At 39.2% G+C, this 18807-nt stretch overlaps 1 protein-coding gene across 3 annotated transcripts in view; it reads right to left on the bottom strand.

Annotated features, from left to right (window-relative positions):
- The window catches only part of arhgef17 (Rho guanine nucleotide exchange factor (GEF) 17), a 102355-nt gene extending 83729 nt beyond the window's left edge, over nucleotides 1-18626 (bottom strand). For 2 of the 3 annotated variants that reach the window (XM_039663703.2, XM_039663702.2), the window contains exons 1-2: nucleotides 17607-18626; nucleotides 13791-17287 (exon numbers count right to left, since the gene is read on the bottom strand). In XM_039663703.2, coding sequence (XP_039519637.2) covers nucleotides 13791-17287; nucleotides 17607-18135 — 4026 coding nt within the window. In that variant the 5' untranslated portion in view covers nucleotides 18136-18626. The remainder of the gene's footprint in view (nucleotides 1-13790; nucleotides 17288-17606) is intronic. The other variant, XM_089135449.1, reaches the window with a different exon arrangement.
- Nucleotides 18627-18807: the final 181 nt, after the last annotated feature.

The following is an 18807-nucleotide window of genomic DNA, read 5'->3' on the forward strand; positions in this document are numbered from 1 at the left end:
CTGAAACAGATCAGCTAAGCATTGGGCACACAACCTTCAAACTACCCAATTTCCAGACATTCATCTGACTGACTAAACCTCAGAGGAGGGGCGACCAACGAGGGGTCCTGGCCCTGGCCCAATCTATGCCAGCCAGCCAAGCACCAAAATCTAGCTCTTTAATCGTGTGCATGTCTGATTTAGATTTTTTTTTTTTTTTTGCTGGCATTCTTTGTCTATATTAAGGTTGTAATATTGGAGAAAGAGCAGAGTCTGAAAAAGGAAAAACAAACCGAATGGCTATTTCAGGACTGTCAAACATCACTTTAAAAAGCTGCGCAAATTCAGTTCCGGACCACCCTTAATGCGTCGTGAAACCCAAACACAGATAATTATACCACAGCAACGTTAACAGTCCTGAAGTGTTACGTTAGCCTCCAATCATGCTTATGTTCCAAGCATGTGACTTTATCCTTGCAGTTACTCTTGCTATTATGGCCTGTTGGAAGCATACAAAAGTAGTGTAAACAAAACTACTAGCTTGACCGTTTTCTTATGAAATCAAACATTTAAAAGGAACGAAAGCTACGCATACATTCAGCTTAACCAACATTAAAGGTGAAGCGATACAAAACACTACATTAGCACTACATGTACATTACTACAACTACAGTACTACTTCCAAAACACTTCCCCTATCTTCCATTGGTTGTTCAAACAAGTAGTCCCTTCCCAAAAGGCACCATTGGTTGATACCAATACAGAGGACAGTCAATTAACTCTGACACGCTCTATTTTCTCAATTGATAATTTTCAGACTAGAATAATAATAATAACAACAATAAAAACAATGTTTGAATGCAAACCTAGAGAAAAACCTGCCTGATTTTTAAAGTATTTACTCTTTTCCAGACCCTTCTTCCTGGAGGCGGGACTTGAGGTATTGTAGTCTTTCCTGCCATCACCATAGAAACGTGAAGCCCCTCTAAACCGGCTAACATTAAAGCCGAACAAAGAGTGAGAGAGAGAGCAGGCACAGACGTCTCGATCGTTCTCCTTAAAATTGGCACACAGTTGACGAGTTTGATCTTGAGATGTGCCCATGTTGTCCTGCCAAGACAGAGTCAGTACGCATGTAAATGTGTCAGTCAGAGAGGGACCGCCGCTCCGGTCCACCCACATTCTGAAGGCCCCGAAACCCACATGCTCAGTTATGCCCTGGCCTGCTACAGTACATGCATTGTCCGTGAGGGACAGCAAGTGGGCTCAGACGCCAATGAGGAAACGCTTGAAGGATGAGGACGGGTTTCATTATACCATCAACTCCGTCACTCAGAATGTACAACACTGTGTATTTCAACTCTTGGTAGCTTCAGAAGCTGTTAAAATTGACAAAATATCTTCTTCCAACTATCCCTGACACTGATTCAAATATAAATAAACTTTTGAGAGCAAATTAAGGTGCCTCAAGTTATTTCTTTGTATTTTTGACACTCAGAGAGGTGTGTTTTCTGCAATTGTTTTGATAGAGGAAAACAAGATTCAAATTCTAGTTTCAACATTATTTATTCTTTAAATAAATTAAAATATAAAACAAATTGAACCTCGATCCGCACTGAGATCGCCATGTGATGTAACCATATCGGGCCTTTCAAATGAAAAGTTTGAACCAGATCTAAAATCATATATCGAGAAATATTTCACACTTTTAGAGTTACATGGACGCAAACTTGAGAAATGGAATATTCATGGCACTGAATATTGTGTAATGTATTCATGTCACTGAATATTGTGTATTCATGTGTTAATAATAATAATAAAAAAAACCTAGATACATTTCTAGTCAACATTAATTGATCCTCAGATATTTCACTTTGAAAGGAAAATGTATCAGAAAACGTAAAGGTGTGCAAAGTGACCCACATTTGGTTTTTGACCACTAAAAATTTGTACAATTGAACAAATTTACTCATGGAACCACATTAAGATCCCCATATCTCTGGGATTGAACCATATTGGGCCTTTAAAATGAAGATACCCAAAGAAATGTTTGTTAAGAACCAGAATCTAAAAGAATATTAAGATATATTTAATACTTCCTGAGTTACAGGCATGCAAACTTGGGGCAAAACAACATAAGAAGTGCTTATCCACCGTTTTTGAACTGTCACCATTGGCATTTAATGCAACAAAGATTTCTAAATTCAACAGATTTGACTAATAGACCTACTAATCTTTGTGGAAAAATAAAAAGGATGATGATGCCATCTTTCTAAAGTCATTTTTACCCCTCTGTAATTTGGCTCCAAATCTCAGGTGAGAATTGTCATTTTGACCCCCTCTACAAAATAGTGGATTACTCAGTAAATTTACATCCATGATACATGTCCTCGCTTAATAAAAGCTATAATTTCTCAAACAAATTCTTACTGACTTTAAACTTTTGAATGGCAGATGTAAATGTTAGATGTAAATACCACCTTGTTGATTAAGATAAATCAATTTGTAAAAATCAAGATATGTAAGGCAAATAACTAAGTTATAGAGTCAAATTCACATCAAATTCATCTAAAACTGAAATTAATCAAGGTAAACTAACCCACTTTCTAAATCAAAAACATTGCTCCATTCCTGAAGATTCCACAAAGACATTTATGATTTTCTAAATAGAATTTATGCAAAAGAGTTGGTTCCTTTCCATGTTGTCCAAACTTGTGGAGAACACTGATCCAAAGTGGAAAAGAATGAAATATGGATGTCTTACCCACATCACACACACAGCTGCAGCATTCCGGGTTTATAAAAAGGGAAAAGAACCGCAAGATGGAGAAGATAGCGGATTGAAATACACAAAATCCAAATAGCACAGTCATAAATCATGCCTTTTGTCTTTGTTCCCCAAGCTGACAGACAAATATGCTTTTTTTTAATAACCGCATACACAGAAGTCCAATGACAAGAAATAAATTAGACGGGCAGGAGTGATTCTTTAGAGAACCCCAGAAAGTGGATAAACCATTCTCTCCCGCATAAGCAAACAGAACACTGTAATTACAGAGGGTGGTACCATCGTAATGAGAGACAGAGAGAGCAAAGTTATAACTGACAGAGTATAAAACACTACGGACAAAGAAAGAAGAAAGCTGATATAATGACATAACGATAATAATTAGTGGTGCTTGTTAAAGCAAACATCACTATTATTAGTGCTCATACTTCAGATTGAGGGTTTGTTCTAAACCTCTAACCCCAAGTATGACATTTTGGCATGCTTATACCATTTGTGCTTACGGACAAAAATGATACCTTAAATCATGCAGCTTGTTGTGGAAAGCTGTTACTTTACTTAGTTACTGGATTATTTCCACCTGCAAGACAATAAATCACACAGATCCTCAACTGAAATAAGGGCTTGGAACCATATTCCGAGACCAGAATATCACAGAGACTTGTGGGTTGCAGGACTTTTTTAAAACCACCTAAATATGACTCAGGACACCATAGGAATCAATGAGAACACCCTAAACACCCTACACTCTATACAGGCAAGAATCACCCATAAAGTCAATCTTTTAAAATAATATTTGGTCATCTGAACAGTTAAACATCACTATAAAGGTTTTGTGGGTAGAGTATATATATATATATAATTGTTTAAAAGCTATAAAAGTACATTATTGAATTTTTTGTATGCAAATGCTGGGTTGTTTTAACCCCTCTTTGGGTCAAATATGGACGAACTCAGCCATTGGGTTAAATGTTTAAATTACATTTTTAACCCAACATTTGGGTTTTTCCATATTTGACCCAAATTTGGGGTAAAATAACCCAGCATTTTATAGAGTGTATATTTAAGAAAAGTGTGGTGTTTACATATAAAGTATTATATAAATTATGTTTAAATTATATATATAAATATATATATATATATATATATACACATAATAATCACCACGAGTGGTTACCCAGCACTAATATATACGTATATTTTAACTAACTTTATTATTTCTTTCATATTATATAATTTACTATAAATAAACTAGGGCTGTGCAAAAACTAATTGCAATTAATCGCATCCAAAATAAAAGTCTGTGTTTACATAATATATTTGTGTGTGCTATATATAATTATTTTGTATATATAAATACCTATGCAAGCATGTATATATTTAAGAATGATTTGCGCTTAAATTCTGTATATATATAAATACATAATCTATATTATATAAAAAATATAAATATTTTATACAACACATTTTCTTAAATATATACATGCATGTGTGTATTTATATATACAAAATAATTATATACAGCACACACAAATATATTATGTACACACAGACTTTTATTTTGGATGCGATTAATAAACATGTAGTGATTTTTTAAAAATTTGTCAAACAATAAACTTGTCTCAGCAAACAAACACCATGGCAGTGACAACTACCCTTTTCCTTTTCTTGTTCCTCTCTCCACTTCTCTTCAATTCCATGCCTTGAGAGTTCATCTCAATAAATCAGTGCAATGCAGAAGGCTTACAAGATAAGATAAACAAATCAACACACAAACACTGGAGCTGTGCCAGATGTACCATGGGAAAGGGTGAACTGCATCATTCTGTGACCCTGTTCTCATACTGGAGCTGTCTTACACAGCCTACCACGCATAACAAAACACACAAACACTCACGACAAGCCCATTTGCTGCTTTTTAAATTTTCGAACTACTCGCAATTTGAAGTTGAAATACCAAACTAATGCATAATAATGAACAATAAGTTAATCTAAAAGTAGTCTAAGTCACATTAATAAGTGTCATTTTATTCACAAGAATGAAATGACAAAACTTTATTTTGATTCTCTTCAGAAGGTGTGTTTCCATTACAGATTTGCGCAAAATATTTGCGATATTTTCCAAATGTCGATAAAAAACTATTGCGAAATGAGTCGACGGTGTTTCCATTAACCGATGTTATGCGACTAAAACGTCTCTCTTTTTTCCTCTCGCAATAAGTCATTCCAAAAACCATGGCAACGGACTTTAGGTTTATATTATAACCTATTTCACAGCCATGAACCGCACTAGACATTATAATTATTAATGGAAGGAGACGTGGTGTGTTATCCAAGCATTAATGGCAGGGAAAGACACAGAGTTCCTGGGTCTTACGCCCTTATTTCTGCTTCGATGTCTTGATGGCATTTCTTTGAGGTTTAGACTAGAGAGGCTATTCCTGTAATTATTGTTTCTTTTAAAAAAAATTTATTTAATAAAGAACTCTATCTTCTTGTATTATGTCCAAACGGTCGTTGCAAAGCGAAAAATGAACGGTTGTAAAACCTCCTCATGCAAGCATAAAAACTTTTTTGCGATAAACGGGAGTTTTTTGCGAAATTGACGCGTTTCCATTGAGCGTATTTTCATTTCGCAATTTCAATTTGCGCAAATTGAAGGGTAATGGAAACGCAGCTAGAGAGAGATAGTTGAAAGAAAACTCTTAGTCCAGATTTACTAAAACTGAAACCATTAAAATAAAACCATAAAATATATTTAAAAAATATAACATTTTGAAGTAAAACACAAGTGAAAAGAAACCACTATTAATACTGTGTATACATCGGATGCGAGCGGTGTAATGCAACAAAAGACAATAGAACCCATTATAATCAGTGATGCTGTCTACACTAGATGCGGTGCGACACGATAAATACACGGAAGTAAATAACAAAGGTCTGAATTCAGGCAGTGATTATTACACACAGGATTCCGAGATAAACCACCCGTTTGGTTATCATGAGACCATGAGTATTATTTTGCTCCTGACGGAAAGCTCTTGCGTTTCTTTTACTGGAAGTAAGAGTGGATAAGTGTCAACTGAATGACAAGTGACCTCTAAAAACAGTTTCATTTCGAGAGGGGGCAACATGAGGAATTTAAAAACACTTGTAAAATAAGTGTAACACGCATTCTCAAGCATCTATCACACTTATGCTGAATAATTGAGTTCCAGACCTTAGTTTAGAGCAAAACACAGAACTGATGATCAGGAGGGGTGGGGTGGCAAGAAAAGAAGCCCAAGATGGAGATAGGGGTGTTCGGATTATAGAAATTAAGAAAAAAAATATGGTTTCTGATAGGTGAGCCCTCATTCAGACAAACCAACTACATACCACCTACATCTCCAATCACTTTGACGTTTCCCAAGTTCAACTACTCTGGTGTGAGACTTAATCCTGGCACTATGTTACCCTCATCTGCATGACAGAATGCTTGAGTTTAACTCTAAATACACGCACCCTCATGCTTACAGAGACATCCAACAGTACAAAACACCAGAGGAAGCCTCATCTAATGATGGATAGGGGTTTACTTTACATCTAAATTTAAGCAATAAAAATAGTAGGACCATGATTAATCAGATCATGAATGTGTAAATGCTTTAAAGGATTAGTTCACTTTTGAAAAAACTTTTGCTGATAATTTACTCACCCCCATGTCATCCAAGATGTCCATGTCTTTCTTTCCTCAGTCGAAAAGAAATTTAGGTTTTTGATGAAAACATTCCAGGATTTTTCTCCATATAATGGACTTCAATGGGAACCGGATGGTTCAAGGTCCAAAAGACGGTTAATAACTGTTTCAGATGCAGCTTCAAATGTCTTTAAACGATATCAGACGATGAATAAGGGTCTTATCATGCGAAACGATCGGTTATTTCAAAACTTATTCCAAAAATGTAACTTTTCTAAGGACAAATGCTAGCCTTGCTCTATTCTCTGAGGCGCGTTTGTAACGTCACGTAATACGTAACTATGTTCAAAAGGTCACGGGCGACGTAGCCGGAAGTACAGAATCAAAATCGTCCGACATCGTTGTTTTTCCTTTTAATTCCTTTTTTTTGTAAACGGTGTTTGAGCTAGTTTGCACGTTCAACCTATGCGTTCAACTTGTAAACACTGACTCTGTACTTTCGGCTACGTCGCCCGTGACCTTTTGAACGTAATTACGTAATACGTGACGTTGCAAACGCGCCTCACAGAATAGAGCAAGGCTAGCATTTGTCCTTAGAAAAGTTACATTTTTGGAATAAGTTTTGAAATAACCGATCGTTTCGCAAGATAAGACCCTTATTCATCATCTGATATCGTTTAAAGACATTTGAAGCTGCATCTGAAACAGTTATAAACCGTCTTTTGGACCTTGAACCATCCGGTTCCCATTGAAGTCCATTATATGGAGAAAAATCCTGGAATGTTTTCATCAAAAACCTAAATTTCTTTTCGACTGAGGAAAGAAAGACATGGACATCTTGGATGACATGGGGGTGAGTAAATTATCAGCAAAAGTTTTTTCAAAAGTGAACTAATCCTTTAAGGAAAGAACTACATAATGGGCCTCAGTGCAATTTCAATCAAATCCCAATGGGTAAAACCAAATTGGGAGGGAATGGAATCAATATTCCTGATAACAGATAGCAAAGGAAGTCGAGTCCAGGTCACAATGATCACCTGACACAACACAGCCCTGATGTCTCATGGGGTTGTGACCCCTGTGTGAATGCTTCTGCTCTGGGGGAATTATGGGTAGTTGTCCAAAAAGTACTGTGCATGGAAATTTGTGAGGGGGATGGGGGATAAAACACGCATACATGCATATGTCCACACATGTATTAATGAATCAAATATAAAACTAAAATTACCATGTAAACTAGAAAAAAATTTCAAATAAAAGCGAATTCAAAACACTATACAAACAGGAGTACAATATTCATTGAACCTTTATAATGATTGTCCTATTCTGAAGTAAAGTATGTTATCTGTCCATTAAAGCGGCTCATCCTGTTAATGTCTCTCACACTCTCCTCTGAAAGCCATATGCAGACAGCTCAGGAGCTGAGGAACATTGTAAAGAGATGAAGTCACTTTTGTCATTCTTCCAGAAAAGAGATTCAGTCCTGATATCAGGTACACTGACAGGGAGGAACAGTGGGAGTAATGGATGACAGGAAGGCTGTAAAAAGAAAAAGAAAAGAAAAGTGATACTTGAAAATTAAAGGAGGGAGAAAACAAAGGACTGATTGAATGTAAATGAAGCGAGCAAAAGAGCACAGGAAAAATAGAGGAGAAGAGAAACGGGGTCTAGATGTTTTTTTTCTGTTGTTTTCATTTAAACAGGTACCAGGAATGTGGCCTTCTTTTCCGACACTACTGCAAAACGGCCATGAACGCAACAGCCGGAACAGAAAAGAGGTAAAAGACCTTCGAATGAGACATTAAACCGAGGTCATTAAAAAAACAAGGATGTCTTTCAGAGAAAAGAGTAGGGGTTTAACCCCGGCATCCTGGCCAAATTTGCCAATTGGGCCCTGTCCATCATGACCTCCTAATCACCCCCATATACTGATTGGCTGATTGGTCTCCTCTCCACCGGTAAGCTGGTGTGTGGTAAGCATTTTGACGCAAAATGGCTGCCGTTGACCAGGTGGATGCTGCACATTGGTGGTGGTTGAGGAGACCCCCCCCCCTTCTATGTATAGTGCAAGAGTAAATGATGATGACAGAATTAAAAGTTTTTAAACTATCCCTTTGAAATGATTCGCAATCTTCCAGCCTGAGCTGCTAAAAAGTGTCAAAAACACCTTTGAAATCAGTCAACGGTCCTTTTAACCAGTCTTAAACCACTAAACCCGCTTAGCCTAGTAAAGCAGTTTTTATTCTTCAGCAGACGCATGAATCACAATAGCAGCGCAAGCAAGTTTAAGGGTGAGAAAATCTACAGACATCTCCAAGACATCCAGGCATTACATTAAAACACACTGACTCACAAGTGTCTGAGTGAAGTGAACACACAGCAGGGAATTGCTCTCGGTTAGAAGGAACGGCACAGACAGTACTGTGTTGAGACAAAAGTCCAATCGAAGGCAGACAGCAAACACATGCACTCATTTTAACTGAGCCTTTAATCCAGCTAGAGACACTGAGCAGCAGGTTACAGCCAGAACAGCATCAAAGCTCTGACAAGTCATGCAAACACAGCACAGTCATCTGGAGTGTGTGTGTGTGTGTGCAGACGGTCTCACGCCTGGCACTTTGTTTCCAAACAGAGCGGCACATTCCAGCCTCTGCAGCTCATCAAACATATTAGTAACCACAACAACTTCCTGTTTCTGTTCCCCAGCTTCCTGTCTGCGCAGGATCACTCGGCACAGGCACTGATAAAGCAGCAGAGACACACACACACTAAAACTGTGTCCCTACCCTTCCTGCTAAAACACACACACACATCTTAAACCAGTTAAGACCAGCTTTTCTGAAGTCATAGCGCTATAAAATATAGCCATTCAGATTATTTGAGATCAAATTAAGATCTTTGACTTTGTTTTTTGGCAAATGGAGTACAGTTTGAGATTTTGTTGTGATCTCTTCTGAAACAAGCAAGCCTTTTCGATCAGTTGTATTTGAAATATACAATTGTGTTTGTTTAGAGACATGTACAATGAAAATATATGGGACAAGGCACTGCACTGGAAGCAACATTACTGTGCTTAAATCAATATGCACTGATTTCAAAATATAGCCTCAAAAAACATGTGTTAACATGAAACTAGTTTGCTAGAATCTCTTACTTTATGTAATGGTATATCCAATCCTTTAACGTCATGAAAATTACTATTTACATGGAGTAAACTCCAGCCAATGGCATTACATCATTAAAGGAGAACTCCAGCGCAAAATGAATCTTTGGTCTAATAAAACATTGGTACCTAGTCGACCGTTCTGTGAGATTTGTTTTCATGATAATCAAATTTAAAGAGTTTTAGGTCTAAAAACTGTTTAGCGTACAACGCTAATATATGGGGGCATTTAATGAGGGTCCCTACATGCAAAACAAAGCATTGAGAACTTTGTAAGTGTACAGACCTTTTAATAAGAAGATATATTATAAAGACAGTCCACTTCGTATATACAGGCAGGAACAATCTTTGGAAAACAATCTCGACAAGTCGAACCACGAACGCCACTCATAGAGTTCAGAAGTTCGCTGAACTTCTTACAGTTCAGCTCACTTGGCACGTCATACGTAGTTCGACTTATCGAGACTGTTTAATCAATAATTAAATTCAAGTGCTTTACAAAAACACACTTCACATGTCTCCTTATAAACCCTCTAAAAGACCTTAACCCCTTAACTGTCACCGTCCCGGTACCGGGACGTCTAACTTTACTTCACTATATTTCTATTAAATCCTAATCTAATTATGACAAATTATATATTTTTGGAAAGGTCTAAGACTTCTAATTAAATATTCGACCCCTGTTTTGTGTTAAAAATTATGTAGGAAGAGTAATTAATGAATTTATGACAAGAGTGCACCTAAAAAAATCTGCATCATAACAGGAGGTCTGACCTTTGTCACAAAAAGTTGATGCACCCACTTTTAATCATTGAAACTTCTGTTTTTATGCTAAAAATTCATAATAAAACATATAATCTAGTATTTTTCAATAAAAAATAAAAATTATAGTATAACATTATCCTCTAAAAATTATAATATATATGTATATATTATCCTCTAAAATATAATAATATTTTTTATCGCCTTTTTTTATTATATCACATATTTTAGTTGTTATCATAAATTAGGTATCATTTGAAAGCTTATAAACTCAGAATTCATCCTGTGAAAACCATTTCATAATTGAACGTTGCGTTACCATAGAAACGGTACTTATTTTATGAGGCTCCTCCCCTTTCGGGCATCCTTATATTTCATAATTTATGATCAAAACCTTTTCTAATCTTGACAAAACACATATTGTCAGAAAGGTCTGAGTCTCAAGGTTCCAAATTTTGTGACAAAATTGATATTTGGACATAAATTTATTAATTTATTAAGGCAGAATGTACACAACGAAATTCAATGGAATTCAATGGCACCCGGTGGCTATTTTTGGTACTACGCCTAAACAAAATCTCATGGGAACTTCAATTTTTGTGATATCAACTTCAAATTTGGAACATAACTTGGTTAGATTTATGGCTTTGATTTTATAGTAATTTTAGAGTAAAAATATTTTGTAAAATATATATTTTATATAAAATAAAAAATATATAGTACAGTATATTTGATTTACTGTGAATTAAAACTTCCATAACTTTTTCATACTTTCATTTTTTGAAGTGTTTTCACTTCAGCAATAATCTGCTGAGTGTTTTCTTTAAAACAAGACCAAACTTGGGTATATATTCCAAGGCATTCTTGAATTACAACCATTTAAGTGTGAATAGAGCATTTAACCCCCATTCTCAAAAAGGGGGGGTGACAGTTAAGGGGTTAAAAGTGCATTAATGTAACTCCAATTAATATTATTGCTTTTTATAACTTAACTGAGGAGAAAAAAATTTGATAATCAACCAAATGCCACAAATGCTTCCTTGAAGTTCTTTTTCAGTTTATTCAAGAGCTTCAGAAACTTACTTTTTTTGTCATTATGACATTATGAACACAAACACTCACACATATGTGATATACATGGGGGTTATTTAGCAGGCTTTGCTTTTGTTAGTTACGTTCTTTTATCTCAGATCTTTTGCTAGTCTTTGTACAGCTGAGCACAATGTGTTCACCCTCTACTATCCGTTTCACATTACCGCAGCATTGAGACATCTTCATAGGTTACTCACAAAGAACTCAATCTGAGGGCGTTTTCCCATCTACAGCCTGTCCACATGTGTTCTTCCTTCTTTTTTCAGGGGTGTGTTTACAGTTTCTGATCATCACAACCTCAGGGAATACTTGGCTAACTCGTCTCACACAGACAAGCTCTACACACACACACACACACACACACACACACACACACACACACACACACACACACTGCAGCCCCTGTAATAAACACCCTGTGTTTATGTTCTGAAGCACTCCAAGCCTCAATATTCATTAACCCACTAGTGTCAGATGTCTGTACTCTCCTCTTTCGCTGAAGAACAAGTACAGTGATGCAGTCAAGATAATTACCACGGCCTCAAGTTTTACCTAACAACAACCATTATACTGTGGTTAGTGATAACATGATAACCCAAATCACAGAAAATGACTCCAAACATGAAATAACTACTTATACGTTTACTATGGGAATGGAAAATGCAATCCTTTTGCCCTAAAACGTATTTGGACATTTTGAATGTCAAAGATTGAATCTCACTGCATTAAATAACTACATACCAAACTTAGTGGTAAAATGAAAGATAAGCATTTGCTTTGATATTTAATTATATAATGCAATGGCACTCATCCATATTTAACTGTGGCTTAAGTGTACAAAATACTTTCTGAGGCCACTATATTCATATACAAATGGCATGTGCAACAGACAAAATCTTTTAGACACTGTTCAAATGATGGAGAAAAAACATGAAAGAAACATCAAACAGCCCTACACATGTCATAAAGCAGGCATTAGTCTCTGGAAATGTGCCTGGAGCTTAAGAGGAGGAACATTTAGCTCTATTTACACTTTGTGTTATCATTAGCCGCAATACGAATGCGTGTGTGTGAGTGCCTGAGAGCAGAGTGTGCAAGTCTCCAAGCCTCTGTCAATGATGGACTCAAATTAGACAGCATAATCCCGGCTGAATGAAAAGGCCATACAAACATTTCCCCACTGTGCACTTCATAATGACCCTTCCAAGAAAAAAAAAAGAATAATAAAAGAAAAGGGAATTTGGGAGCAATAGAGGCCAACAGAATGTTACTCAAACTCATCTGCACCCTTTATATAATCATCCAATATCAGGCCGCTCCAAACACGGCCCTAAGTGGACCACAATACTGAAAGGACAAGCTGGCACAGACGAAATCTCAGGAAAATACAGCACCATAAAAGGTGGACTGAGGAAAACTATGACCAAACCCTGTGTCTAAGACAGACAAACCGTGCTACAGAGGGCTTACCAAGTCATACAGAGAAATAATCCATCACTAAGAGTTTACAAGACTTCAGAAAACATCACAACCCTCAGACATACACTACCAAGCACAATGCTCTTAAATGTGATGTATTTGCATGGGATTTCTCCCTAAGGTCAGTTAGGTAACACAAGTCTTTTTTGAAGGTTAATTTCAGCTGTTTTAACCTTCAATAGAACAGATAAGACATTACATAAATACACAAGAGGGTAAAGCATTCCTTTTAAAATATGTGTAGAATGCCAGAATATTATGACTTTTCATAGAGTCAAGTAAACAAAGGAATTTGCAGCACACGGTGCACAAACACACTGCAGGCACTGGACCAAAACGAAGGCAGGCAAAGTAAAAGAACAACTACAAGATTCCAGAAGAACCTGCAGGGGGGAAAAATATGCCCTTCATATTTCTAAGAAACATCGTTCTGCTCTTTTCATCACAGACAAAGTCAGGAACAGTAAATTCAACTGCATAGCCTGCACTATTACCTGAGGTAACAATATGTCAAAGAGTACACAAATAAATACATGATTTTTCACGCACATGCTCACTCAAGCCAAAGGCCTTGAAATTCTCATCCAAGTTCTCTTCAGACTGAGCGAAATATCCGTTTTATCCTTAATCTAACTCAGCCCAACACACCAGCATGAAGGTCTCATAAAATTAAGTACTATGCAAAAACACATTGACTTGCTTGCTTACAAGGTATAAATTTCAACAGTTAGAAACAACTTTGCTGTGTTTTTATAGATACACATCTGCAAGAACTTACGTAATGACTCGCCATGAACAAACAATTCAAATACAGTATACCAAAATCGAGAATAGAACACATCACTCACCACTCTTGGTTTGGCCTTCAGAGGGACAGTAGAAAGTTCCTCACTTGACTTCCTCTCAAGTTTTGGCTCACTGATGGGATCTAAAGGTGTGGAAGTAGTGCCCTCCAGAATATCCCCACCAGTGGCTGCTGAGGTCTCCACGGAGGACTCTGGAGAGTTCAGGGCCAAGATGTATTGCTCAGTGACGTCCTCTAATGATGGGGTGTCCTCCCCCGGGACTATTTTGTTGGGCGATAAAGAGTCCTGGCTAGACCTCTGGAAATCCTGGGATATGTGGGCATGTGAAGGAATGATAGGCACAAATGTGGCAGGTTCACTGGCATGACGCACATGTTTGGGTCTGACCTTTGAGGTTGGAAGCTGGGGAAGGATGGATGTGGAGGACTGCTCTTCACCTTGTTCATCAAACCGATCCCCTTCATCACAAGAAACCTGATGAGTAAAGCGATTTATGCGTTTTTTGGGGCTTCTGCGAGTGATGCGAGGAGACAAAACCTGAGCTAGCTTAGGATCAAAAGGAAAGGATGTCTCCCCTGCTGCTTTTGTTTCTCCATTATGACCAAGGTGGGAGGGCAAAACATGCTCAGACTGAGAACGAGACCTTCTGGTTGGACAATAAAGTTGTTGTTGTTCACTGTTCAGTGCCCATAGCTCATCTCTTTGCTCGGATAAGATGGGCTCACTGCTAGAAGGTGGTATGGATTGTTCTTGTTCAGTAATCGGCTCGCTGGGATGCTTTTGAAATTCTAGGACTGTGTCCACCAATTCCCCACGTCTACTGGGGTCGCTAAAGCTCTTTTTCTTCACAGCCTTGCCATTTGCTTTCTCATCAATAAGATTGTCCATTGTACCAGGTTCACAAACAATGCTCTGAATCACAGTACTGTAATCTTTCAGGCTATCACTACACACGGAAAGGTCACTGGCGGCACTGCCTGTATATTCAGAAAGTTCTGCGGCAGAGGACTCCACACCACCCACCTTGGAGTTTAGAGAGAGTGAACCGAGCAGGTTGCTGTCCATGGAGAAGCTCTTTCCGCCATCCTCTGCAACTGAACAACGTCTATGAGGCATGGGATCACTCAAGGAGCGGTATGCAGACTCACCGTTCGACTCTCCGGTACTGCCATTGCTGGACTCTGAACCATTGTTTCCAGCTGAGGAAAATTTCCTTCGCCTGCGAATAGCACTAGGAGTAGACGGAGCCTCTAAGCCCCCCTGGTTTACATTTTTACAGTTGCTAATGTCTCCTCCTGTGGCTACTCCCTCATGCTCTGTCCTAACAGACGGAACCTGAGATGAAAGAGATTCCTCTGGTGTTGTATTAGGCGACTGCTCTTCGTACAACCCTGACTGATTCCAAATGGTGAGAGTCTGACCCAGCAAGTCTTTACTGCAGGGCAGCCCCCCATATGAGCCAACCTCTGGCTCTGTGACAATTCCTTCATCTGTCAGGCTAGATTCATGACCAGAGAGTTCATCCAATGACTTATCACAGAACATGTTCTCCTCTGAATTTCCCTTCTGTAAACATTTTTCACTTTTTCCATCAGCCTCCCCTTCCTTACACCCAGTGAAAACTGGGTGTTCAAGTCTCTTCACCACCTGTTTTGCCTTATTTTCTTTTACAGTGTATATTTTAGTGTCACTGCTTTTTGACTGGTCTTCTTTCTCATCATCATCATCATCATCATCCTTACTTTCACTCATTTGACAAATGTCTCTTATCACCTGTCTGGCTTCCTGTACATAGCGGTCTTGTAGAGGGGTCGGCATTGGTTCGTCGTAACCATAGGTACTTCGGCAGTCATCGCTCTCCACCTCCCTGTCAGCAATCACCACCTGCCCACCACTGCCTTCAGAGTCTAGCCGTTGCTCGGAAGAACTCCTCAAACTTGGCCCGCTACAATATTGGTGTCCTACTGGCTTCTCAGAGTAAGTGAACGACTTTGCCCTCCTCAAAGTAGCAGTCAGATCCTTCAGTGAAGGGCGTCCATGGTGCGGCCGATTTGTCCTGGAGCCCATTCTGTACACAGATGCGCCTTGATCAGAGTTCAGATTGTCCTCATCATCTTGTCCTTTTTTTCTCATTCTTAACTCAGACAGATCAGTCTTCAGGTAGCTAAGAAGTGACAGAGTTTCTGAGGCAATGTCAGGGTTGGACATAGAGATCCTGTTCCTGTCTTTCTCATTATTTAAGGAGCGGCAGAATTCTCTGTTTTCAGAACTGCCTGTTTTACAGTCTGCTGGGATCACGGTGGGCACAAGCTTAGGGCGAACTCGAACTGGGGCACGGGAAAAGTTATCTCCATGTCCAAAACTAGGCGAGCGGTACATAGTGGCGTTGCCATGGTATGTTTTACTCAGAACCGCTAATGATGCCCCGCTGAAGCTGTGGATGTTGGCTGGCTTATCCTCTTCTTTTAATGTCTCTGTGCTAGAATATCTGCTACTATTTTTTGACCCAAACGGACTGGATATAAATGAGGGTATGGTGACTTTTGAAACCCGTGACACCTGAGGAACAGGGCTAGTTCCGACTGAGCCCTCAAAATTTCTATATAGGTGCCTAAAACTGTCCTTTGTCACATGAGACCGTTGAGATGGATTATCTCGTGCCCATGACATGCCCGCATAACAACCTCGAGAATGGAAACCCTCAATCCTGCGGCGCACCGTCTGAGAATCACACGGCTCCATCATTACAGGCTGGTTGTCGCTGTCATCTGACTCCTCATTGTCCCTGCTGCAACTACTTTTCCTCTTTTTCCGTAGCGAGCGCCGTCTTACGTCCCTGTTGTGTTGAGTTAGTGCTGCAGGGCTATCCTCCTCACTGCCTGAGTACCTTCCTCTCAATTTAGCCCTAGTGCCATGCTTGTTTTGAGGGAAGTTATCGACTGTCCATCGACTTAACTCCTCGTCTTCTTCTCCAGAGCTCAGTCTTCCCCGAGCACCGGCTAGTTCTACGGAGAGCCCTGTCTGTGGTTGGGAGGAGTTATGCGTGGAATGCGAGCTATCCGATGGCTGTGGCTGCTCTGCCCTCTGTCTCTGCTCCTGCAGCTGCCAACGGTGAGACCTGAGGGGCAAAGCAGACGTTCTACTGTGTGGTGAGGGAGCAGGTGTAGAATCACAATTCAAAAACTCACAAGAATTGCTTTTAGCACTTAAATTATGGAAGTCGGGGATTGAATAGTCCACATACAATGCACTGTTGTCATGATGAGAGCTGTTTGTGTCTTGCCAGGCTCCCCTTTGCTGGCGGGGAAACTGTTTGTCACTTTCGTCTTGAGTTGAAATGTCCTCTTTAGCATCTAAATGCTGGAGGTGTTGACAGGCAGATTTCAAGTCATCAGCATCTGAAGTTGACCTATGTTGTTTTCTGCGTCCATCGCCAAATAGTTCTCTAATCTTAGTAACGCTTGGCCAGTTTGCATCAACATGAATAGTCTCTCCATAGGAAGGGTGATAGCCACGACGAGATTTGCATGTTGGGATCCCTAAGACAAAAACATTGTGTTTTTAACTCACAGTATGATAGTTTAAATGCATTTACATCTATTCATCAAACAGCCATTCAAATGCAGAAAATCTCTGGCAATCTGTCACATAACAGTCAACGATATACAGTACACAACGCTACATTAAGTACAAACCAGATCAGTATTTTAGTCTGAGCAGACGTGTTATAGTAAGTGTCTTTGTTTATGGTTGACGATTAGTTAAGCCCTAATTGGCAACAGAAATAAATAAATAAACAAACAAAAAATTTAAAAAGGACCCAGAATTTCAAAACAATGTATCTTAGCCTAACGTTACCTGTATTTGTGCCACCCACAGTCTTCCCGAGCCTGTGTATATCTGCTCTGTCCGAATCCGATTCTGACACAGACTCTTGAGCAGAGCAACTTTTGTTACTGTTTTTGAGTTTCTCTTTCACAGACTCCGAAAACTCCTTGGATAAGCAGCCACTCTCGTTCAAATCGTCGGCACTTGTTGTGTTTTTTACGCTTCCAGTGTTGACTAATGAGCTTTGTGTCCCGGCTGTGCTCAAACTGAACTTCTCAGAGAGCTCACGAACCGATGGAGATATTCCATGAGACGTTTTCTTGAGGTCTGCGGTTGAGAGGCTGGCCGCTGAGATTTTGGAAACTTTTCTGGGTACAGAAACAGCGTGCGTCGCTTGTGATGGCTGCGCGCTGTGCTCTACGGCGTCTGGGGGAAGGGCACCGCACCTATCCAAGTCCTCTCCAAATGATCTGCGCTTCTTTGCGCTCCAGCTTTCCAACTTTTTGAAAGAGACGCTTCTACATACAGGCGCTTTTCTGTCGCTTTCCCTTTCAGCCATTGCGATGCCTGTCCTCCCACTTGTCCTTCTTGCTTTCTCTCAGTTCATTGATAAATAGTCCGCACTTTTCTTTCCCTTTTTTATCCGTGGTTGCCTTTACCCCCCTGAAAACAACTTACAATGCCCCCATTAACCACAAAAGTAGCCTGGCAGTGTTTTCCGGAGAGGAGGACAAAAAAAAAAAACACTTCAGGAACAACAAATGAGATTGTTTACGAAAACAGAGTTATATCCCAAGACCTTATTTGCACATGTTTGCCTCCCTTAGTGTCCATACATGTTTTTAGAAAGAGCTCAAAGTTTGAGCAAAAAAATCCCAAGTGTTTCAGCCCAACAAACACTAGAGAAACGCTTGAATACTGTACTTTTTCCAAGGTAAATCCCATTTCCTTGGTCGACTGTCTGTCTTCATACGCATCCTTTATTTTAAGCTTGACTAAGTGCGCTTAGCCTTTTTTAGGCACAATTAAGGGTTTCCGTGACTTGTGGCTTTTTACATGCAGATAGTTGCTTGGATTGGGGGCGGGACTAAAACATGAGGTCGGGGTTAGAGAGAGAGAGACCCCTGGGGAAAATGAGGGGGGGATCCAGCTTTTCCTCTTTCTGATGTGCGAGGGAAGATAATGCTGACATTAGGCTTCAGTTCGTAAATGCACAGTGGGAAACTGTTGA

The sequence above is a fragment of the Pimephales promelas genome, chromosome 10 (assembly GCF_988280905.1).
Source record: "Pimephales promelas chromosome 10, fPimPro1.hap1.1, whole genome shotgun sequence".
NCBI classification, from domain to species: Eukaryota; Metazoa; Chordata; class Actinopteri; order Cypriniformes; family Leuciscidae; genus Pimephales; species Pimephales promelas.